Source organism: Botryllus schlosseri, chromosome 12, assembly GCF_051294905.1.
Source record: "Botryllus schlosseri isolate E-star chromosome 12, Bs_hap1, whole genome shotgun sequence".
Lineage (NCBI taxonomy): Eukaryota > Metazoa > Chordata > Ascidiacea > Stolidobranchia > Styelidae > Botryllus > Botryllus schlosseri.
The window spans coordinates 17,246,477-17,272,588 of NC_137247.1; the positions used below are offsets into that span (position 1 = coordinate 17,246,477).

Sequence of the window (26,112 nt, forward strand, 5' to 3'; positions counted from 1 at the left end):
GCTCCATCGTAAATAGTTTTTAGCAATGTAGCAGAAGCGTATAGTGCGAGGCGAGTCAAGCTTGATGTATAGGCATTAACCATTTGCATACTTATAAGAATGGAATTTGATTTGAAATGAACTGAACTTGAATTCTGCTGTACTTCTTTCTAAATGTGAATTTCATTTAATTTCCAAGATTTCACGAATTAAGTAATTCTAATTCGACTCTAATCTGGAAAAGAATTGGTAGTACTAATTCCAATTGTAATATAATTTGGAAAAGCTGAAAATGGTCTAGATGTCTTGCTGAAAATCCGTTTATATACGACGCAGACCCGCCGCCCACATGTTTGAATTCAACCTACGTTGATTCACTAGCGGTAGAGAACAGTGAGTGCTGTTATTGGAAGATGTCAATTCCACAACATTTTGTGGTATACAGATGCATGGCTAATAGTTTAGACTTAGAGGAAGCAGACTTGTGTCGTGCATTAGGCCTACTGCTGTCATATGCACTAATTTGTTGATTTGGTCATATTCATTCGTGAATGTGACATTCTATTGTGATTAGCCAGCCATTCATTAACGAAAAAATGCAAATAATACAGTGCCAAAAACATCTGCAAGCTGCGCCAAAGGTTATAAAAAATCTTCTTCGACACAGTCATAACTATTAACCAATTTATGTAACTAAGCTTTTCAATCATTCATGTGTTTAATTTTATGCATACCTTGGCTGAAATACTTGGTAAATATAATTTGCCAACGTTTATTCTCATCCAGCTTCAGGAACTGACAATAACGGACCCCAAAATGTTGTCGAACGTGTATTCTGACGTCGCAACTGTCGTCAAAGCGACCAAATGCCCACATGTAACATTCAGTAACTGCGATCTGTCAAAGGAAAAACTCGAATCGTTCCGAAATAGCTGCCAGGAAGGTCAAGTTGCGGTAAGAGTCTCAAGTATCAGAATATTTTCCAATGCATCTCGTGCGTACTTGAAACAAACTGGGCATTATTATTATATTTATTTATTCACAGTACTGATAAATAGACCAAACATGGGGTGACTACTTCATGAATGTGATCGATTGCGATAACAATTACTTCAGAATCTCGGGAGCAATGTTTTGATTACAGCAAATAATGAAGTAGTTGATTACGATGAAAACTCTCATTATAGGAAGAAAAAACAGTCTTTTCAAATGAGACGTAATAATGGCATTTGCCGTTTATGTCACCAATTGCATAATTTATAGAAATAGGATTTCGGTGCCGGTCGTTACTACGCCACGACACATCAATACATATGCAGATTCGCCTAACATGCGCCTTTACGAAGTACCACAGAAAGACCTTGGTCGACACTGTGTGAATGTGGATCAATTGTCCATAGCCACGCTGAAGGGTTGCGACGGAGGGTCCTGTCCTCTCAATCTGAGTGCCACAATACAAATGTCACCCGGTCAGCCACATATGAAATTGATGTGCTCCGTTCAGAAATGACAATCTCTGTGTGCATCTCACGAAAAGGTTTTTCTTTTAGTTTTCCAAATATTATGCTACGTTTGTGCGGGTCTAGTATCTTTTGACTATATAGCAGATAGACAAACGTAAATTACCAACATACAATGACAACCTACCTACCCGAAGATGTTATCATTATGAATTACGTGCCCTAAAGTTTCGGAGACGAGCGTCCGTTTACCGGTAAATCTGACCACGGGGCTGATAGGGTAGGGTTGCCATACGTCCGGAATTACCCGGACATGTCCGGAATTTCACCGAAAAATCCGCGTCCGGGAGGAATTTCTAAAATATGCCTAAATGTCCGGAATTTAGAAGGCTTGAAGCAGGCTCAAAAGTTTTTCGTAAATCAACATAAACAATATTATTTTCAAGCAGATTTATGCTATTCAAAATTGTTTTTCGCGCCGCGCGCGAGTTAATGCAACGTATAATGATATTAGTATGGGCAGCAGGCACCACCCTCTCCAAAAATGCAATCAAAAGTAATATAAATAACGATCATTTACTGAAAAAAGTCTGATTGTAATCGCAATTATAAGCTTACGGTATATTCCTAGAGCTGGTTAAGTCCGATTGGATGTTTCTATCACAGACAGTGGTTCCAAATCTTGGTGTCGTTCGCCTTTATCTGGGGATCGCGATGATGTTGAGCTTTGCCACGGAACATTTTCAAGTGGGAAAGAAATAGGGAAGAATCAATATTATTGGCAGAATTCATACATAAAATTTAACAGCCAAATGTATATAGTAAGTACCCAACAAGTTACATCGACTATCCTATGGTGGGCCCAAGATCAGTGCTTTTTAGGGCGGAAGGGGGGGGGGGAGAAAAGACGTTGTTTCGGATCTGATTAAAACACATATACAGATAGCCCACCGACCTAACAGTATAGCAGGACTGCCAAATACAATCCTGACAGGCCAGACACGGCCAGCCAGATGATTTCATCCGGCCCGTGGAGTAATCTATTGCGGACCCTAGCAAGTATCAATCACCAGATCTCACATTACAAATGGCCCAATTCATGACCTATGTTCCAATCCATTCCTGTATAGTGTATACCAGTGGTTCTTAACCTTTTTTCTTCCAGCGCCCCCATTCAAAAATTATCGTGCTCCAGCGCACCCCCAACTTCATATTGTAAGTAATGTAGTAAATACAATGAGTAAGAGGGAGGGCCGTAACAGCACTTCGTCAACCCCCCTAAAAACGATTGCCTTGCGCACCCATAGCGTGATAAACCGAACTTCTGAGGGCTTCGCCCCCACGAACCCCATATCTTGATTTTGATGGTCAGCAAAGTTTGTGCGGCCTGGTCGCCCTAGGTACCAAAATTTTCTATAATACATGAATGAATAGGTGGTAATTACATATATATTATAAGTCGCTATAAACTTTTTATCCTCTCAGCCCACGTAATCAGATTTATCAGTAGCACTGAGTGAGCTGTTGTATATGAAAATAAAGGGCACGTAATTAATAATTAAACATATTTGGGTGTGCCCGCAGGTACAATTATTCGTTACCGGGGCCGTAACAGCACTTTGTCAGCCCCCCCCCCAAACAAAAAACGTTGGTCCTGGGCCCCCATCGGGTGATAAACCAAACTTCCGGGGGACTTCACTCCCATACCCCCATTAGGCTGTCCGCTATTTGCTGATAGCCTATTAGGTATCTACATTGGGTGACCATTTGCTGAGGCAGCTATTCTCGCCTAGTCGCGCGAAGTGCGAAAAATTTCACTAATTAATGATTGAATTGCTCAATATCATCGGAAATTGCATGTAAATTGAGATCAATTTTTATCCTCTCTCTGCTCACGTGAATACATTTACCGGTAGAGCTGAGTGAGGTGCAATGTTCCCTCTAAGCTGCGCACGGGCGCAATGCTGACACGGTCTCTGCGCACAGAAAATCTACGCTGCGCACAACAAATCCGGGGTTATTACCTTTTTTTAGTCGTTACGCACTGTTGTCCAAGGCTCAGCGCAGTGAGTTGTTGAGTGTGCGCAGACTCATCAAAAGTTAAAGGGAACATTGTGAGGTTTCTTGGCAACTGTAGGGCCCGTTACTAATAATTAAACATATACGGGCGGGCGAACCAGTTGGTATGACTTCGTTTCATGATGTTATTTCGTGACCCCGTGTCTGCAATATCAAAAAACATAGAATCGCTCAACGGGGATATCGCCCAACAGGAATATCGATGTCGCACAATCGTACTAAACTAAAAGACGCACACGATTTCAGATTGGTATTTCTTCACTGACATATAACTTTTCCCTGCCAGATGGAATTCGTCTTCTGGGGTTCAGATTGCCAAGACAGGAACATTCGGTGTCAGTCATTTATGCGCCCATGGACAATTAACCTGTATTTTGAAGGCTATATGTAACGAACTTTTCGGTGTTAATTTGCTCTGAATACTCATTAAGGATATGTCCTATCACCACATCATCTACTGCGAAGCTATTTTTCTCCAGCGCCCCCCATACCGCCCCCTGAGCCCAGCGCCCACCATATCGCCCCCTGAGCGTTTTCGACCCCCTTCGAAATCGCCAGCGCCCCCTGGGGGGCGCTGTGGGCAAGGTTAAGAACCACTGGTGTATAAAGTCGATGGAGAATGCTTTGCCAGTGTGACGTCATATTGACGGTCAATGAGTTACAACTCATTTTAAAATCCGCCAGTGGGCGCTAAAGAGTGTCCGGAATTTGCTTCACTAAAATATGGTAACCCTATGATAGGGTATAGAAAGGAATAACAATATTTGTACTTGACAGCTAATACACGGTGAATTCATATCTCATCAAAACGTTTTATCCAGTTGTTTCAAAAAATGCGGTCGTAAAACGGATGTGTGAGGTATTGCCCGTCAAAAGTTTTATTGACACCGTTTGGGGGGCTGGGGTTAAATTCTGTTTCAGTCCTGATCGTATCTTCGACCCACGTATAAGCGGATGGCTAGAACGAAAGATCCAGATGTTAAGTAAAATATTGCGAAATAACGATTGGTGCCCGTTTCAAGTAGGACCTTATGAGAATGAGATGAAGCGAACATAAAATTCTGTCTACAATTCACCTGATACAGATATTTCGAACTACCGTTATACGAGTAGCGGCATATACCGGATCGATATATACAGTTCGTTTGTCAGGTATCCAAAGCAGCGGCTCGTCAGTTTAGAAGTTGGGTTAATTCAAAGTATAATTATTTATTTAATTATTTCGTAATTTCTCATTAATTGTGAAAAAAGAGACAATGTGGCGCATATCACGTTACCGGTCTGGTACACCACGGCAAAACTTTCTTATCACAATACGAAATATCTACACTATTGCTGTTAAACCGACTATTTAGAGGGTTCCAACCATCCCATATCATCATACGTCGGCTATATCGGGAGGTAATTGTCCGTAGCCTCACACAACATGTTTGTTAGAACGTAGGGGAGATGTGGTACCGATGGATCACTGGGACCGAAAATATTTGAAAAAGTCTCCATGATAATTCCATGATTACACCCCGTGAATTTGTCTACAATTACATGCGGACAGAATCTTTCCTCACATGCAAAAAATTCGACCTGCGTGAGTTATGGGGTCTGTGACGAATGATTTACGTTTTAGGGTGTGTATATTAAATTTGGATCGACGTTTTCATTTTTTTATATCTCCTTTCAGACTAACAAACCCGCCATAATTTTTGATTTGAAGTATAGGGCTTGTATCAGGGTATATAATGGTACATATTTTTCGAATCAATATCATCCTCGAGTGGACTATTTTCAAGTTAATTACAATATTTATGGGGTGAGGAACCTATGGTACCATAGCTAAATCAAGCAAAATAGATGGACCAACTAATCACTTAAGAACATAAACTCTCTTACATATATATAGGCAGTAAATCATAATTACCTGTGGTGTTTTATCGCTATTACGAGGTATTTGAAAGTCAAAATGTCGATTTCCGGGTAATATGTATGTGGCATTAATTTTGTAAGTTCAGGCGTAAATCAAAACATGATTTTATGCCAACATTTTAGTTGATATAATCTATTTTATTCTTGAAGGTCGCGATGAAACATTCTTCATTGGCTTGCTGTAGCTTAGCTTATAGTACACAACAAAACAAGTTAACAAATTTGAGTTTTAGAGCGTATGTCTCATAGGTCCCATGGTCGTGTGCCTTTGGACCCACCGGGTGGGGACCGATGACACGTTCGAGCGACAAATTTTAAACGTTTATAAATTTTTTTGAAAAGGCGTATATTCATGTAAATGTCCGCGATAGGTAGAGCTTGTATCGAAATGTTGAGAAAGCAAAAGATCTGCTATTCTCGGCTGAAGATTTGAGGGCCAGAGATCATTTTGCAATTTTTGATCCATCGGTACCACATCTCCCCTATTTACACAATTATGGCATAATTTTACAACTTGAAAAAAAAATTGAACAAAGTGTTTTAAAACACCGTTTGTTTTGAATGCAATCTTACTCATAGCTCTCGAAGCTGCATATAATGGATGCCAATATGTCAGCCGACGAATACCACGAAATCGCCTTTACACTCAAGACCTTAGATTGCGAAAATATATGTTTCCAAGAGTGTGAATTGACGAGGGAGAAGCTTTCTAAATTCTACACTGGATGTAAAGAAAAGGATATAACTGTGAGTACATTTAATGTAAAGTATATTCAGTTTGTTTCAAAATAAATTGTAAAAAATAATGAACAAACGGCCTTTTATCTTTCTTCGACTGCTGCAAATATAATGCCCACTGAATTGCTCTGCTGTGAGATGATATGATGGTCAAATATCATGATGTTGTTTTTGAAAATGATTTCCGCATTGGCGACATGGAAACTTGGCCCGATTATTATGAAATGAAACAGTACGGATCCACACCCAATTTCATAGCTGACACCAATTCACACAATATGGTGCCCTCGCAAGTTGACAATAAAATATATATCATAACAAGATTTGGACAATATTGTTACTACGCAAACGATTTAATTGGATTGGATCACTGGATTTGGGTTCGCATTTTCGTCGTTTCCATTCCCCCTCACATTTTAAAGAACGTTTTCTCAGCGCCGTGACCAAGTTTCTAACTCACAGAAGAAAGCGACTTGCCATTAGGCCTACATGAAGTGAACACTGGGGATTTTAGAATGAGATTGTTCCTATAAAAATTCCGACTCGATATGACGAGAATGATGATAACGATACACCAGCTTCATCCGTCTCTTTATTAGGTGTATTAAATGCAGAACAACTTTCGTTTCATGACTTGGCATCAGGGCTTTGAAGCCGCATCCGGATCCGGAGCCCGGAGCCGGAGCCCCGGAGCCGTGCATTTTCACCGGAGCTGGAGCCGGAGCCGGAGCTCTACATAAAATTCAGCCGGAGCCGGAGCTGGAGCCCGTTATTTGAGGAGTAGCTCTGTTTCTGCGCGACAGTCCGAATCCTGCGCTGCCGATTATAGGCGCAGAAGCCTGTCTATGGGGTTATCTACGGATGCTAATCGTTGTAATTCATACGCGTGTTCCATAACTTTAATAACATAATAGCACGCTCCAGTCGAAGCCGAATGAAGATAGCTGACGAATAGTGTAGCAACAGCAACATCCAATTGATGAAGATTGCAGACACGTAGTGCAGCAACAGCAACATACAACTTGATGAAGATAGCTGACACTTAGCACAGCAACAGCAACATACGGCCGACGAACGTAACAGAATTGAGATAAACGTAACTAATGTAAGATTTACAATTAATTTTGCGTCAACGTAAATAACCAACAAATGGTGGTTCGCAGACGCTTTATATAGCGGTAAGAACAGCCTATCAGAAAAGGCTTGATTACAAATGATTATAAAATCAGGATTAACAAATGAAATGCGCAAGCGCGAACACTCCCCCATTTGACTGATCCCAGTCAACAGAGTTGTCAATGTAATACACGTTCCGAATCACTCGAATCATCATCCACATAGGCAAAGTGAGATTGTACAAGGCAAAGTCAGATTGTACAATGACCAACATACAAAGAGCTGCTGAACCTCCGATCCAAAATACATTCTTTATATATCACCCTAAATAGCAGAAAGGCGTTCACCAGCTCTACAAGCGATGAGAATGAATCACTTTTTAAATGGTAGGGTGGCGTTCGACATCTCTACAGGCGAGAAGAATATATTATTTGGAATAAATATGGAAGCAGTCAGCAACTCTACACAAGCGATGATAATAGATCACTTTGAATTGGTAACGAGGCGTTCAGCATGTCTACAAGCTACGAGAATAAATCACAATGAATGAACGCAGACAAGCGAACGCGACTCAACTTGGACTGTTTCACTCCAGCGCGTGATGATGACTCTCGATGTCGGATGAATCGTATCACAATCTCGAAAATTCGTCACCATCGGAGAAGTCAAAATAATCTCAGAGGAGTCCCCGCAACGTGCAACAGCTCGAAATGAATATTTCGGAATCATAACAATTTTTCAGGCTTTGGTCGGCACATTTTCTCAAATAGCCAAATTACCTTTTCGGTGCGAGGTGCCTGACACAAATCTAACAGACGATGAGCGTTAATACATGGAGGGAACGGTAGCGAGGGCGAAACTGAAGCGACTGCGCAGAGGAATCAATGTATGTGCAGATAAATTGTTCCGTCTCGACCCTATGCTGCCTTGAATGCCAATCAGCTTCATCGTCAGGTAGAGTTCTCATTCATCTCCAAGAGGTCGTTTCTGTTGAAATGGAATCACACAACACAGAACCTACGTCTTCGTCGCATTCACGCAACGGACCAATCTTCCGCATCCAACGTCTGTGCATCTCTGTCGGCAACTGTGACTCAAGCACCCGAGTGAATATGGTCCCTGGTGATATCATCTGTAGAGAGAAGAATATACTCTCCACGCAATTGCGCTGCTATCTTTGCAATTATCCTGAATGTGGCAGCCATGCAATCGATGTGACTTTCAGACAAACGGAGAATGCTGTAGACGAGATCAACGCGTTGTTGGAATACGAAAACTGAACTGACGAAATGGAACTTGAGCTCCTGATTCTCGAAACGGTGAACATAGACTGTGGAAACATCGCAATCATCCGCTCCGTCCACGAAGAAAACGCCCTCTTCAATGTAGAGAACATTCGACGGAAACCTTCCACCGGCGAATTGATTGCAAATTGCAAATTAATTGTAAATTGTTTCTGCGCGACAGTCCGAATCCTGCGCTGCCGATTATAGGCGCAGAAGCCTGTCTATGGGGTTATCTACGGATGCTAATCGTTGTAATTCATACGCGTGTTCCATAACTTTAATAACATAATAGCACGCTCCAGTCGAAGCCGAATGAAGATAGCTGACGAAGTGTAGCAACAGCAACATCCAATTGATGAAGATAGCAGACACGTAGTGCAGCAACAGCAACATACAACTTGATGAAGATAGCTGACACTTAGCACAGCAACAGCAACATACGGCCGACGAACGTAACAGAATTGAGATAAACGTAACTAATGTAAGATTTACAATTAATTTTGCGTCAACGTAAATAACCAACAAATGGTGGTTCGCAGACGCTTTATATAGCGGTAAGAACAGCCTATCAGAAAAGGCTTGATTACAAATGATTATAAAATCAGGATTAACAAATGAAATGCGCAAGCGCGAACAAGCTCCGGCTCCGACGTATTTCATAAGATGCTATAATATACGGCCGTAAACCTAACTTTACGCTGATTGGTCGAGAGACAATGGCCATAGAAGCGGCGCAGCAACGGAGGACGCTGCATTTACCTAAGCCTAGTTTGCACTACGATGTATTCTTATAGCCGAGGGGACTGTGTAAAAACGACAAGATTACAGGTAAATGTTTATTTCTTCATCAATAATGGAATTAGGAAAGGAAATAAAATATTTAGTAACATATACTTAAATCTAATTCCGAAACACTGCTGTGTTTATAAATGCAGTGCCACCAATGGCAATGAACTGTGGAAGAACAGTTCTTTCCCTTCATTTTCTTCCAACGGAAAGTACAGGAAGGCTTAAGAATGCAGAGCAAGAAGGCAGGAATTCAAGCCTACTTCAATAAGCTTCATACGCTCCTACCACTACCATGCAGTGTCATGAACTGTCTTCCTCCAATGTTGTGGATGCTGCACATACAAATCCTACATTGTCATCTGGTGATCCTGATTTAGAATCCCCATCGTTTAACCTTCAAATGGAATCTTCAAAGCCATCACCTGAATCTTATGGTTCGAAGCCAACAAAGTTAGTCATATGCAGATTAGGTAGCTTTAGGCTTACCATATTTTGGAAATCAAAAAAGAGGACACTTTCTCAGAAATTTACAACTTGCAAAACCAGAGTCAAATTCTGAAAAACCGGTTAATTTTTCCCACTTTGTGATCGGTTGACTAAAAAAAGGTCATCACTTCTGCTCAGAGCTCAAAATAACGTTTTTTACTCCACATTGCCAGGTGGATAACTAAAAAAAAAAGTTCATCTTTTCGCTCAGAGATAAAATCACCGTTTTTCACTCCGAAATACCCGCCGGAGCTTCACTTCTGTGCTAATATGCGGCATATCACTCGCAATTTGCTCTAAATCTGCCTAAATTTTCAAAAAAGAGGACAAAATCTAAAAAAAGAGGACAAAAGGGCGTCCTCCGAGGACACTTTCAAAAAAGTCAAAAAAGAGGACAAATCCTCTTAAAAGAGGACGTATGTTAAACCTAAGTACCTTGCCAATAGGACATCAGAACAGAAAGAATGTGCAGAATTGGGCAAATACAGGGCTCTTCGACTCACAAGTAGCAATTTTGGTGGGGTTTTCGACTGTGTTGAGAGGAACAAGACAGCAGGTACTCCAAATCATCCATCTCTTTTCAAATCACTTTAGGGACAGTGCAGTATGAACAGGGATTCATTATGTGGCGCTTATAGCACGAAGAAAGGGCTATTCAAGACTACTATATGTAGGCTACTATGTAGCATCACTCATGTGAATGTAGTAAAGACTGAACGTGTTCTTTTTCCATGTGGATATATGACTCCTTCACCTGATAGATGATTCTGCCTGAGCAGACCGTATCGGCAGTTGGTGTGATTGAGATAAAGTGCCGCTGGAGATATCGTAACAACAGTCGATGAGCTCATGAGATTCGAACTTGGGCAGATATCACACAAAAAGATCTCTTATTTGACTGCTGCTGGATGATTACAAGTAAATATCTCTTACTGGCATCAAATTCAGGCCCAAATGTATGTCACAAATAGTGACTGGGCACATTTTTCTGTTTGGACTACAAAAGATATGCGGATTTGCAAAGTATCAAGAGACCCTGACTGGAAACAAAACATCCCCAAACTCCAGGAATTTTATCTGGATGTTATGATCAGCCAAGTACTAAAGTCATAATTCGAACTCGCATTTCTCTATTCTTTATTGCCAAAAAATTCAATTTGTTATTCGTAACGGAGCTAGACTAACATATATCTCTATATCTTCAACAGAACTAGTTCTTGAATAGGAATAATCCACAGCATTGGAGGAAGACAGTTGACCACGCATGGAGTTCAATGTCCGCCTTTTTGCAATGCGCGTATCTTGTGCTTCACCACGGAGATTGTGACTGGGAATCGCACCTCTCTTTAGACGTGATTTTCTAAACTGTATTGGTGTATCTAATGCACTAGCAGCAAAATCTTCCTTGCAAAAGTGGTAGGAGCAAATGAAGCTTGTGGAAGTATAGGCTTCAAGTCATGCCTTATTACTCTGCATTCCCAATACTTCCTGTCCTTTGCGTTGGAAGGAAATGAAGGGAAAGAACTGTTCTTCCACATTTCATTGCCATTGATGGCACTGCATTTATAAACACAGCAGTGTTTCGGAATTACATTTAAGTATATGTTACTAAATATTTTATTTCCTCTCCTAATTCTATTGTTGATGAAGAAATAAACATTCAACTGTAATCTTGTCGTTTTTTTACAGTCCACACGGCTACAGAAATACATCGTAGTGCCAACCAGAGTTGGATCAATTACATTATTTCAGTTCAATTACAATTACAATTACAATTACTTTCATGCATGTTTCAATTACATTACAATTACAATTACTCCATCCTAAAAATATCAAATTACAATTACAATTACAATTACTCCTTGCATGCTTCAATTACATTACAATTACAATTACAATTGCTGCTGTTGAACATGTAATTGAATAATCATAAATTCAACCGTGCTCCTTGACAACCGTAGCGTCGTAATTAACTAATTAACAACAATTCAAGTATTCATGTTTCATTCATGATGCGCATATACCCATTAATTTATAAAAAGAAAAAACGTTTTCGAACTATTCCAGTATGCAGTATGTCGTTGAAAAATGTATTATAATATATGCACGTGTTGGATTTGCGTATATATATTATATAAATAAAGAAATATCATTATTTTTATCGAGGGACGTAGGAATTAGGATGAGGAGTAAAAACAAAACCGTGCTTTTTCAGATAAGACGTTATATAATATCCAGTGGTCTGGTTAGTTAGCCAGACGAAGTAACGGTGCAGCATCGTGATCTGAAATCGTACTGTAGATTGCCAGCCCACGGATAGATGCGCAAGATGTGAGTCACGGATGAATGAACCGACAAACGTACTGCAGAGCCGGCTAAAAGCAGCAAACTTTGTAGTCCTAGAGCTGGCGATCCAAGCGTCTAAATTTGATGCATCTGGTCTTTATCGTAAGCTATTTATACACTAATTCCGAAAATACAAATTAAAATCTCGTCAGGGCAATGTAACTGCTCCAAAATAGCCGTTTAAGGCCGACTGTTCTGAAAAGTGAGAGCGCCGCAGGAGCATGACCACAACAATGACCAATTACGCCCAGCGATTGTTCAGAACAATGCCGATTCCCAGACTTTCACGACTATTTTGGGATGGTACCATTGCCTGGAAATATACTTTTATTGCGGAATCAGTGCGATTAGGACCATGCATATCAAATTTCGACGCTTGGATCGCCAGCAATCGAACTATCAATTCTGCTGTTTTAGCCGGCTCAGCAGTTCGCTTCTCGGCGTATTCAATCGTGAGTCACGTGCTGCGAATCCATCCGTTGGTTAGTAATCTAATAATTGTATACAATGGCAGCCGAGGCCAGCATAGCGGTAAAAATACAAAACTTCGCCTGCAAGGGCGCAGTCAAGGGCTTCCGCGAATGGATCCATCAAATTCCTTGTCGACATTTAAAGAGAATGCATTATAAGTCAATTATTTTATGTTGTGCTTGTCAGGTCTCAATAGCAATTTAATGTAATTGAAATTGTAATTGAGCAACATTTTTGTCAAATTACAATTACAATTACAATTACACAAAATAAAAATGGTTCAATTACAATTACATTACAATTACATTGAAAAATGTAATTAATTACATTCAATTACAATTACAAATTACAATTGATCCAACTCTGGTGCCAACTAGACTTGAGTGGGGCAGCGCGCCTACCCTAAGCGGGAAACGTCATAATATCCACCAAACTGGTCGAAATGGGTTGAATTTCGGAATTTGCGCGCGAGATATCGTCCCCACTCTACCACGATCGTATGGAAAGTCCAAGTATCAATTATCATATGTAAAATTATCATTCATCTATGTCCACCAATTTGACGATTTGTTTCAGGGGTGGGGCAAAACGCCTCCAATGGCTTTTACCTAATTATACCCTATTAAATATAGCATACCACTCAGTAACCGATAAATATTTAATCCATATACATGCTTCTCCGCCTCATCATGGCGTACCGGATATTTTATAAACAAATTTCACCCAGAAATGCCAACTGATCATGAAAGTCAAAAACAAGTCGGAAGTTATTGAGATATATCTTGTTTAGTCGGAGGAATAGCCTATATTCCACAGCTGAATAGCAAATTTGATGGGAGTGACGTTCTCCGAGAAAGCATTCTTGATGAACCCATAAACGACTACTCAGTCCACATTTACTAGACTTGAGGGGTGGGGCGTTTTACCCCACAGATGGGGTAGGCGTTTTAGCCTCAAGGTCGCCATTGTTTGTGGATAAGCTACCACGTGGTTTTTCTGTAAATTCACCTTCGGACTGTGGCTTAAATCCAACTACACGTAGTGAAAGCATAAATTGAACCGGAAAAGTATCTGTAGCATCCGTTAAATATGACATTTCACTTGATTGTAAAAGGCTATCTTTTGGTAAGAATATGTGTAAAAGTCATAAAATCTCATATCTCCCTGAATCTGTCAATGCGTCGGAACTGATATTGTAGTCATCAATATCCCAAGTGTCGCAGCCAGACTTGTCATTTTTGGTTGGCATTGCAAGTTCACAATCTGAGAAATTCATTTTTGATAATATAATAGGAAATTACCTCGCGGGCCACGCAAAACCCTCTCGCGGGACACATTTGGCCCGCGGTTTGGCCACCCCTGATATAGACAGGCCCATTCGATAATTTCAGAGCCGGAACCGGAGCTGGAGCTGGAGCAGTGGTAAAAATGCGGATCCGGAGCTGGAGCCGGAGCTAATGTATGATAGAAGAAAGCTCCGGATCCGGAGCTGGAGCAGTTTAAATTTACGGCTGCTCCAAAGCCCTGCTTGTAATGGTGAGGGGGTGTCGGGACGGTGGCACTTTATTCGTTGTCCAGGGGGAGGTAGCTCAAAAAAGTGTTAGAGACACTGGCTTATACAGTACATTTATAGTTGTTATTGTGTCGAATAGTAGTCATGCATGCATAGTACCTTTTACTCTGTTACCAATATTCTAGTTTCGATAACAAACAGAGCAGCAGCGGAGAAAACAGACACCGTAACACAGGCTTGTTACTTTTATGTCCTCAACTGCATCAAGAAAAATTTGAAAGATCCCTTCAGATCTAGGCAAAGAAAATATATTAGTGGATGAAGTTAAAATAAAATATTACGCCTCAGAGCGGTGGTGAATGTACTTGGTTGTTTGGATTATTGGAAAAGAGAAAATTCCTATCCTCATCTCAAAGTTGTTGCTCAAGTACTCGTAGGCATAAGGCATGACTGCAACATCAGCCCCATCGTAAAGAGTTTTGAGTCAAGTAGGAGAAAAGTATGGTGCGAGGTCAGTCATGCTCAGTGTAGGCTACAGATGTTCATCCTTTTGATGCTTATAAGAATGAACTCTGATTTGATAGGAACTGAATTTGAATTTCTCTGTATTTCTTTCTCATTCGGAATTTTATTAAATATCCCAGTTTCGGCAAACTCAGTAATATTAATTCTAATGTAATTTGGGAAACAACCGCGTAGCTATAGGCTAATTCCAATTCTGATCCATTCGGAAAACATCGTGTATCTCTAATCTCATTTTAGTCTAATTTCGAAAACAATTGGTAGCTCAAATTCTAATTGTAGTCCAATTTGGAAAGGCTGGAAATTTTTTAGTCGTCCATGTCTGACTGAAAATTTGTTTGTATACGACGCAAGCCCATCGCTCAAATGTTTGAATTGGACCTACGTTGGTTCACTCTAGCGGCAGAGAACAGTGAGTGTTGTTACTGGACGATGTCAATGCCAATACTTTTTTTGTGGTATACAGCTGCATGACTATTGACTGATAGTTGAGAGGGGACTTGTGCCGTGTAATTCTGTTGGAATATTTCAGTGGTTCCCAACATTTTTCGACTCATCGCCCCCTTTTCAAGCTCAACACCGATCATCGCCCCCCAAATTTTGTGTACCGAAGATGGACATACAAACTGTAATCACCGGCGGGTTGACTAAAAACAAGGTCAACTTTCCGGCTCGATGTAGAATACGAGACTCTTTTGCAACTAAATTCCCGTTTCCGTAAGTTGACTAAAAAAAAGGTTAGCCGTTCTGACGCGTTATCGTCCCCTTCGCTATTTTCTCCCCCTGTCGCCCCCTTTGTCCATTTTCGCCCCCTATCGCCCCCTTCGTCATTTTCGACCCCCTAGACCGCCAAATCGCCCACGTTGGAAACCACTGTAATATACAGTCATGTGGTGAATAGTTCGAAGAAATCGATTGCGACTGCGATTACTTCCTAATCAGGCGATTGCCATTACGCTTGGGACATCAGCTTTAACACATATCAAGAAGGGATATAAGGATTGCTATGAAAAGACCTAATGAGAGTACGATTTGCTTTTAAAGGTCAACTATATCGACCAAAACAACTTTGGCTCATTATGCAGAGTTTTACATGCTGATTCCAAAAATATACCTCATACCTTCTAAAATCAAGTATGTTCTGAGATATCGAGCAGCAAAAGTCGCAAAATACCACCTCAGACCAAAACGGTAGGAAAATCAATTAACCATGTCGATGACGTAGTACCAGGAGGATTTCTGATGCTGCGGCTGTGGTGTATGTATTGAAGTGGGATAATTTCAACCTCTGCAGAAGCTGTGGAGTCAACTGATAGCGACACGGTGTCTAGTAAATCTGATTCTGACACTATTGAGGAATTCCCATGTAGAGGTAAGCCATTGAACAATTACTTGGGCATTCCTGGACGACGAAAGTACCGTACCGTTTTGCCAAATGATTGGTATTGCACGTCTGAAACAATTAGTGTACTGTATGCATGTACGATTTTGCGGTATGCTGAGGATCTAAGGTTGAGGACTGATGCATATAACTAGTACATATCGACTTTTCAGAGACGCTCGAGCCGACTAGATTCACTCAGACAGGAATTCAGCTCCGCCGCATGCACTGGATTCGGAGTATTTCGACACCGCTGATCAGTTCTCACACAGTCCGCTACCCTCACTTCATCTTTGTATGTAATAAAATGACTTTACTCGAAAGCTTTTACTCGATTCGAATACATATAGAACAGTCAGAATCTTTTATTAGGTTTTACTACATACAGAATCGCAAGAATTATAATGTCATAGAAGGAAATAATCCCAATAAATCTGTGTGAATAAGTCTTGCTATTTCCAGGATTTTTCAGCGATTTTTCTTTTTTTGATGTTATATGCTTCAGCATGATGCCCTCAGCCAGGATTGTCAACGTCGCTGAAATAATCATTTACCGCATAAATTCAATAATATACACTCACTAACACTCGATTTACTTTTTTTTTCTAACACCGGTTCAATATCCAAAGTGAAAGCCAGCAGCAAGAACAAGGGTTTTTAAGTAAGCCTATATCAGGGGTAGTTGTTTGAAGTTACAAAACTATGTAGTAGTTAGGGAAAGTGAGGTTGAAATAACAATTACCTCCCGTGATGCGACGTCATCATGATGTGCCGAACTAAGTTCTCTGCTATCTGATGGCTTGATCTCGTTGCCATCGTGCGCGTGCAGCAGCAATGAGGGAAGGGGTTCTGGTCACACCTCGTGGTCAACGATTCAATGATAGATGTGACTTCAGAACTCGTTCTTCACCTTTGTACAGTATCATTTGTGGTAGAGGAAGTGTGATGACAAAGTTCTCCTCCAAGTAATCAATGACTACAGCAGCTTACTCAACAATACTGTACATCGATGAGCACTTTTATTAACAAGACAGCCTTCCTTGTATTTTACATGTTTTACTGCAAAAAACGTCTATCCGGACTTGATTTTCTTCCGCTCTCTGCATCTGTTTTCATTGAAGTGCTGGGTAGTGCAACAACTTTATAAGGTTATGTCTCTGTGAATATAACTCAGGCAGAATGATGTCCAGTCCAATATAGGCTGAGGCTGTCTGAGTACTTAACTGAGAGAATGTCCTGCGTTGTAGTTCTTCGTACAGATATATTGTTCATACACAGTTTATTAAACGTAATTCAGTAGGTTAGCATGAAGTCTCATCTCGAGTCAACTAAACATGCGCTTATATAGACTCGTGATCATTACAATCGGAAGTCTTATTCGTTTCCTAATATGGCGTGGAAACACAATGTTGGATATTATCACATGGTCCCGCAAGCGCAGGTGTCTCACATCTGTCTCATAGCTGTATCAGCGGTATAAATTGCAACACCCTACAATAGTTGACTGCCGTTGTCTCTGATCGAATGAAAGCCAGATCGAATGATATCTGCTTGTGGTTAGCAGGTTCATGAAGGTTTGGAGGTTGTCAGTTACCAGCTCTTACACGAGCTTATAGACACTCGACATCATTCCAATAGGAAGTCAACGTTATATGCTATAATATGGTGTGAATACACTGTTGTAATAAACCCTATACACAGCGACAGTAGCTAGCCGCCCTCACCCTAAAGAGGTGGCGTTTCCATGGAATCAATACATGATATGTAAACAGAACTTGATACTTGCCTTGCACGTTCGCTTCTGTACTCCCTGTTGTACACTGGGCCTCGCAAATTATAAGAACCTAAAGTACCATAAAATGAAGATGGAAAACTCCAGTCGGGCACGACGGATCAAAACAACGAAGCATCAGGCAGTTTAGGCGAAGACAACAACCTACGATTGACTTAAAGTAGACATCCCATTCAGTTTTCCATGTTTCGGCAAAACATCCTGGTAGTACGTCATCGACACGGTTGCTGATTTTACAACCGTTTCTCAGAAGTCGGCAGTTTGCACTGCGATATCTCAAGAAATACTTAATTTTAGAAGGTATGAGGTATATTTTTGGAATCAGAATGAAAAACTCTGCAGAATGAGCCAAAGTTGTATTGGTCGATATAGTTGACCTTTAAACGTCGTGATTGGGTTGTTAAGTCAGAATATATCAATTGTCCAACCTTAAAGCGGATAATTATTCTCCATCGATTTCAATTCTACCTACAACTTAGGCTAATTAATGTTAAAGATGCCTGCCTAAATGTCATGGGGCATTGTAATGAGCGTTCTCACTAAAGAAAGAATACATGTACTTCAGTGGGGAAGCGAGTGGCGCAGTTGGTTAAACGCTGTAGTCACGACATCGATGGTTGATGGTTCGAGTCTCGGCTCTGCCATGTTTCTATGTGTCGGAGGTTAATCTGGGCTCCTCATCGCCGATTCCGCTGTAATACAGCGCATTGAAAAGCCCAGACGAAGAGAGAGCCGAACTCGTGAAAGGGGGCAGCAAATGAGCCGAAAACAAAGAAGCCATTATGCAATTATGAAATTTACTGTGTGGGCGCAAATAACCACGAGTTGCAAGCGCCAATTATATGCGTTATTAACAACAACAGCAACATGTAATACAGTACTAAAAACAGCCACGCTCTGCGACAAGATTACAAGAAATCATTTTGGCATATGGTTAACTATAATTGCTGCAATAGCCTAGTGACACCATGTTATGACTTTGTTATTGTAAGCTTTTTAGTAGGCTAATTCACGTGTTCATTTTTGTGCATACCTTGATCAGAATACCTGCAAAATATAATTTGTAAACTTTTATTCTCACCCAGTTTCAGGGACTGATCTTCATAGAACCAAAAATGTCTCTGAACGCGTATTCTGACGTCGCGATGATAGTCAAAGCGTGTAGAAGCACTCGTGTAGCATTCTCCGAATGTAATCTGTCAAAGGAAAAACTGGAATCGTTCCGGAAGAGCTTCCAAGAAAGTCAAGTCACAGTAAGAATAACGATTTTCATATTCATCTCATACGTTCTTGAAATACAAAAACCTTGACGTACGTATAAATCATTATATAGTCATAGGAGCTGAAATGAAGCGAAGAACAAGTTCCTCACAAAATACCTGTCTGGTATACGGGGAACCGAGTGACACAGTGTGCATATTGACACCGTCACAGCACCAATGGTTGTTGGTTGGAGTCTCGACTCCGACAAGTGTCTTTGTGTTGTAGGTCTATCTGTAAGGACTGTAATCAGGGCCGTAAATGCCGCACCCCAAAACCCCAATTAGGGGGAGGCGAGCTCGAAGGGGGCCCAAATTATTTCGTGAATTAGCATAAATTTTAGAGTATTTTTTGAAAATTTATGCAACCTTTTCAAGTTGCCAAATATCTTGATTATATACGCAAGAGTTATAGCAATGGGCATATCGGCGTTGGCCATTATACCGGGCCACGACGCATCATGGCATGGCAGGCCATGTAACATGCGACTCCCAAGAAGTGTGCCAGAACGATCGGTAGCGAGATAACCTTGGCCGAGAAGGACTGCCCTTATGCTGACCGAAAACTTATACCAAATGCATATAGGTGTAATCGTCGATAGGTGCCTAAATGACTGGCGCCGAATGTCCCTGTCTTGGCAATCACACAAACTCACAAGATACCATCCCGCAGGGAAAGAGAGAGAGATGATATTCTTTTTCGCCTGCACCATCGAGATGCTTTGACGACGGAGTTGCGATACGGCCGTGAGGTCATCTAGCCTGCGCCCCCATTTTTTTTTCCTCCATGCTATCTGTGATTGCTCTGCGCCTAGCAAGATAGCTGCGGATACCAATTTTCGGGTCTTTGGTATAACCCGGCCAGGGATCGAACCCACGACCTACCGCACGAGAAGCCGGACGCATCACCTTTACATTATCTCGCTCGGTGAAGCCGGTGATGAAATACAAATTTGAAATCGTGTGATCTTTTAGTTTAGTTCGTTTCGGCAATTCTATATTTTTTGATATAGCAGACAGGAGGTCACGAAATAACATCATGTATACTGAAGTCATACCAACAAGTCCGCCCGCCCGAAGATGTGTGATTATTATTTACGGGCTGTACAGTTTCAAAGACACCTCACTCAGCTCTACCGTCAAATCTGATTTCGTTGGCAGACAGGACAAGAAATTGATAGCAATGTATATGCAATTCCCGATCTTCTTTACCGATTTCATGATGAATTATCGAAAATTTTCGCGTTTATCACCCTATGGGGGCCCCAAGACCAACGTTTTGGGGGGTCCTGAGGAAGTGCTGTTACGGCCCTGACTGTAATAAAAACAATGGGTGAGAGGGAGGGCCGTAACAGCACTTCGTCAGCCCCCTAAAAACGATTATCCTGGGGACCCATAGCGTGATAAACCAAACTCATGAGGCTTCGCTCCCTAAGAACCCCGTCGCGTGATTTCGAGGGTCAGCTTCTTTATGTGGCCTGGTTGCCCTGGGGGCCAAGATTTTCTATATTGCACGGATGAAATAGGTTGTAAATGCATATATATGTCTTTATAAACTTTTTATCCTCTCAGCCCACGACATCAGATTTACCAGTAGCGCTGAATGAACTGTTGTATTGGAAAATGAAGGCCACGTAATTAATAATTGAACATATTCGGGCGTACCCGTTGGTACAATTAAATTGTTACATGTTATTTTGTTACCTCTCGTCAGCTATATATAGTGAAAAGATATTGAAACGCATAAACGTATTGAACTAAAGTAAGCACACGATTCACGATTGGTATTTTGTCACTGGCAAATCATTTTCTCTGATGGATGTTATTTGTCCTATGGGGTGCAGATTACGACGACATGATAATTCGGCACGAGCGATTTAGCACCTATGTAAAATGAGACTTATATCCATCGAAGTTTACGCTCAACATAAGGTCAATCCTCTTCGGCTAAGGTTTTCTCGCTGGCTATCTTTTTGTCACACTTCTCGGAGTCCCATATTCACCGGAACTTCATGTCTTCGTGCATCGAGGCGTGGTAATGCCCGACGCCGAAATGCCTTTTTCTATTTTCTATAATTACGCTTATTCTTCCGTGGGGGAGTCGTCAAAACATGATGTTTAATTTATTTTCATTCACCGAAATAATTTAGGGCACCCTTCGAGCTAACCGATTGGGGGTTTGGGTTGCAGGTCTGCAGTTTTGGTCTTGGTAAGATGTCAAAGTTCAGTCGGTCTTCTTGGGACTTCGGTATTGGAAATATCCCGCGCTTTGATCGCGCTCGAGGACCATTCGTCTATAATAAACCGTATATTAATTATGTGTGGTGTATTCAGGGTCAAATCCAGGTTGTTATAACAACAATCGGGTACGGTCTCATACCCTTTGGTTCGAACCGTACCGAATTCACATCGGCGATTGGCAATATGGGGAAATTGAGGGTTTTGGATTTTGTCTTAATGCTTTCTGTAACTATAACTAAGTCAACTAAATACGGGATGCATATATCTGCTCACATTGCATTTAGTACTGTATACTGTACTGTATACTGTATTTTAACACGAATGTATTCGAAACAAACTCATATTATGTAACGTTCATGTGAGGTTGTGAACCGCAACACGAGATAGTATCATCCTTTATGATACGATGAAGAAATATTCTGACGATTTAATTTTGTAGCTCTCAAACCTATTCTATGTACAAGGGGCTGTCACTATCAAAAGTGATATACAGTGCCTCCTTCTTCGATTTTCACACGCTGTGCGCTGCGGGATATAATACCTAATGCGAAACATTTTGTTGAAAATATCCCTAGGAAGCGTGACGGCAGTGTTTTAACATAACGGGAATTTGGCGATCGAAAAGTACGTGCAATTCGTTTTACATGAACTATAATAACCCAGTACAGTCAACTATACATTTAGGAAAACATATGTAGCAAACATCGTCGCGTAGCGCAACCACATATTTCGGTATTAGACATGTTTCGTGGAATGTTAATTTGTTATGAATACTCATTCAGGATATGTTCTACTACCACATCATCTACGGCAAAGCCATTTTTCTTCAGCGCCTCCTTATCGCCCCCTGAGCCCAGCGCCCCCCATATCGCCCCTGAGCGTTTCCGCCCCCTTCAAAATCGCCAGCGCCCTTTGGGGTGCCCCTGCCCCTTGTGGCAAGGTTAAGAACCACTGGCATAGAGTGATAGTGACCCGAGCCAAGAAAGTCGGCAGTGATAGATCAAGTTGCTGGCGCCTGAAAATAGAGAGAAACTGGTGGTGGAAGATGATTGAGTGCATGGAAGTCGTCCGTAATATGACGAAAAGGCCGTAAAAGACATCTGACATTACTGAAATTAATGTACTGGGCGCAAATAACTTCCTAGGTGATAAGCGCTAATCTTGTGTGAATAAAACAAACAAACCTACCAGGTACCAAGCATACTTTAATATAGTACAGGGGTGGCCAACCTGCGAATATTTATACGGCTGTCGAAACTTAATTCCAGTTAGTATGTGTTGGTGCCCGTCGACGTGCAAATTGAATTCACGAATTTAATGACAAATTTTTGAGAGATTTTAATTAATTATGCAATTTTCTTCGCGCTACACGCGATTCATTGCCACTTCATTTTTCGATTTTAATACAGTAACGCTAGGCTTACCATATTTTGGAAATTTAAAAAGAGGACATTTTTTCAGAAATTTTAGACTTGCAAAACCGGAGAAGAATTCTCAAAAATCGGTGAATTTTTCCCACTTTGTGATCGCCTAAAAAAGAGGTCAACTTTTAGCTGAGAGCTCAAAATACCGTTTTTTCTCTCCACATTGCTAGGTGGTTGACTATAAAAAAGGTCAACGTTTCGCTGATAGCCCAATCGCCGTTTTTCACTCCGAAATACCCGCTGGAGCGTCACTTCTGTGCTAATTTACGGCATATCACTCGCATTTTGCTCTAAATGTGACCTAAATTTTCAAAAATGAGGACAAAATCTCAAAAAAGAGGACCAAAGGGTGTCATCCGAGGACACTTTCAAAAAAGTCAAAAAAGAGGACAAATCCTCTTAAAAGAGGACGTATGGTAACCCTAAGTAACGCCCTCTGCAATCTGAGATTCACAGTACAGATGCGAATAGCAGAGGAGGATGCGCCACATATAGAAAAACCAAATCTGCATCGTGTGCTTCCCACAAAAAATGTTTCTGGGGCGTTTGGACGATTCCAATATATATTCACCAATCCTAAGATCCTGATAGGAGGTTACGAAAAAACAGGATGTTACAAAGTGACTAAGACCAATTGTCCTACCCGAAGATGCATCATCATTTAAAACTTGGTCTGAATTTTCGAACGCATCCAGTTCATGAAATCTACCGGTGTGTTCTACTGGTGGCAGTCTACAGACGAATGGAAATCTGTTCAAATCCCGGTTCTGGCCATCTTCTGTAAGAGATTTCTTGGGCTTCTCATCGTCGATCTCGTTATTACGGTAGTACACTGCGAAGCCCAGGCTGAAAGTGAGCCGTGCTATAAGACGGCAGCAGAGATCATGATAGAGAGACATGGGAGCGAGAGGGACTGACGATTGACTGAAAGAAGAGAATATAATTCCTCCCCGTGAATGCGAAGATCATAGACCAGTGGTTTCAACCGGGGTCCGCGAAGACAAAAAGGTTGAGGTCACTGTCATAGACGCTATGGACAATACAAAATGATATGTCTCATGGTGCACATAGCATGGAATAGGCGATAAGAAACACTGTGTTTTTGCAATATTAACAATATTATTATGAATGATATCAAACTCTGGCAGGAAACAGTAAATCGAAGGTTCCGTTTTGGCAGTGCTTCCTACAAAGTACTATGGCAGTGGATCTCAACCTTTTTGTCGTCGCGGACCCCTTTCGGACCGTTACGGACCTCGCGGACCCACACGAAGTTTTGCTTCAAGTTTAGCTCAATTATCGTGCAATCGTCATCAGTCTTGTGCAAATGATGCCTACAGCTTATAGTGATAAACAGCAACAAAATGACTTTTTTTGAACATAAGATCATATATTATTCATAGAAGAGCTTCTTGGAGGTACAGAACTTCAATATACAATTAAATAGTGTTTTATTCATGTAGAAATTGGGTTGACGATTATTTCATAGCGAAATCTACAACTGCATTTCTTGAAAATCAGGCCTATGGCGGATTGGTGTACCGCACATACCCTCTCGACGCCTGATCATCCAATTAACCATCATTGCTGATCATTGTGTCAGGGTTCCGCCTATTTAAAGAAGACAATCGTTAGATGCACGCCGGCTTTTATCTTACGATGGACCGACGCTGTCTATTTTATCCGATGTTTTATCCTTAGTCTGTTCGAGTTTCTGTTGTACAATAAAGTGCTGACCAACGTATTCGCCGAGTCGCGGTTGCGGACCCTAGAGGGAACGCGGCGTATAGTCCATACCCAGTTAGCGTGCCATAGCGCGCCATAGCCCTTCGATTTGATATGAACGAGTGCCCAAAACCATTTCCACAGATATAGGTGGATGCGAATGTAATAAAATAATAACGCATAACGCTTCCGACGACACATTTGGGTATGATCGTAACAAATGTGGCACTAAAAGGGCAAACAACAAATTTCTTTATTGAACATATAACGCCAAGCCTAGTCATTTCTATCTAGCAGCTTATCTTGAAGTTATTAGACGGAAAGACTAGTTGTGTATATCACAGGAGAAATTTTTTTGTTAACATTTCGAAGTCACCGTGATTGACCTTACTCATCCAACTTTTTTTCCACAATCCCCAACAAAACAACATCCAAACAGCAAAATGTTTGTATCAGCTGGATATCGCGGCAATTGAACAATTAAAATGAGTCTGCACAGCAGGACATTTCATCTCCGATGGCCATTCTGTTTATGTGAGTTCTGAAGTTTTACTAATAATGAAGCGAAACTACCTCGTGGTATTCCGAATTTAAAAAATACAAATTAGGTTATGAATTATTTCAAGGCTTCGCGGACCACCTGAAAATGCTTCGCGGGCCCCCGGTTGAGAACCACTGTATTATGGCAAACGAATTCCAAAGTAGGACACTGACGTCATAAGCAGAATGAGCCACAACCAAAATGGAACTCCAGCATATATCTTGGCTGATTGTGGCGCACTTGAAGCAACCGAATACACATAGAGACACATCCGGATCGGGTACCACATTCATCTCGAATTATGCAAACACTATAACATATTGAATTCGACAAAAAATTGGTATGATAAAGTACAGCACCAGTGACAGAAGGCGATCAAGAAAAAACTCTGTGGGGTGTACCAGTTATAACTGATTGCAAAATCAGAAGCAATCGCCCAAATATGATCAATTGATATGAAAAGAGAATGTCTGTTCACAAGGCTTGTCGTCCAAGTTGATCAAAACATACAAAAAAGGAATCAGAAAAACAGGCAAAATACGCAGACCTCGGAATGGAATGTGAAAGGATGTGGCGATACAAAATAAATCTTAAATTGTACCGATAGTCATTGGCGCTACAGGTGTCGCAAGCAAAAATCCCATGAGTCATATCCAACAGATTGAGGGAAACGTACGATTCGACATGATCAAAAAGATCACGTTATTGGGCATCGTGTATATTCTTCGGAAGGCCATGAATGCACCACTGGACTGAAATTACGTTTGTACGCGTAAATCACCGCATGATTTCTGTAGTTTCGATTCTTCATTTTCAATCATCTTCTCCTCTGCTACCCTTGCTAATACTTCATCTAAGCCTTAGATTCTAAGGCAATTCTGTATTCTGACATCCTCATGTATTGCACAGGAAAAACAATTTACCTGTATTACTGAAAATTTTGCAAATCTTCTTGAATCTTGCGATTTTCTTTTTGGGGCAGGTTTTTCCCGGGGATATGTGTGTATTTACCAGTTTCACTATAAATAATATATAAATAATAAT

The 26,112-nt window shown here is 41.0% G+C and overlaps 1 protein-coding gene and 1 long non-coding RNA gene across 3 annotated transcripts in view; both read left to right on the forward strand.

Annotated features, from left to right (window-relative positions):
• Positions 1-26,112, forward strand: part of LOC145451758 (uncharacterized) — a 197,782-nt gene that overhangs the window by 153,738 nt on the left and 17,932 nt on the right. For both annotated transcript variants that reach the window (XM_080329994.1, XM_080329995.1), the window contains exons 11-13: positions 766-933; positions 6,018-6,185; positions 18,964-19,131. In XM_080329994.1, the coding sequence (XP_080186120.1) occupies positions 766-933; positions 6,018-6,185; positions 18,964-19,131 (504 nt within the window). The remainder of the gene's footprint in view (positions 1-765; positions 934-6,017; positions 6,186-18,963; positions 19,132-26,112) is intronic.
• Positions 15,662-16,409, forward strand: LOC145452943 (uncharacterized). The gene is made up of 2 exons (XR_013919596.1): positions 15,662-16,077; positions 16,260-16,409. It is a non-coding gene; the product is annotated as an uncharacterized LOC145452943 (long non-coding RNA).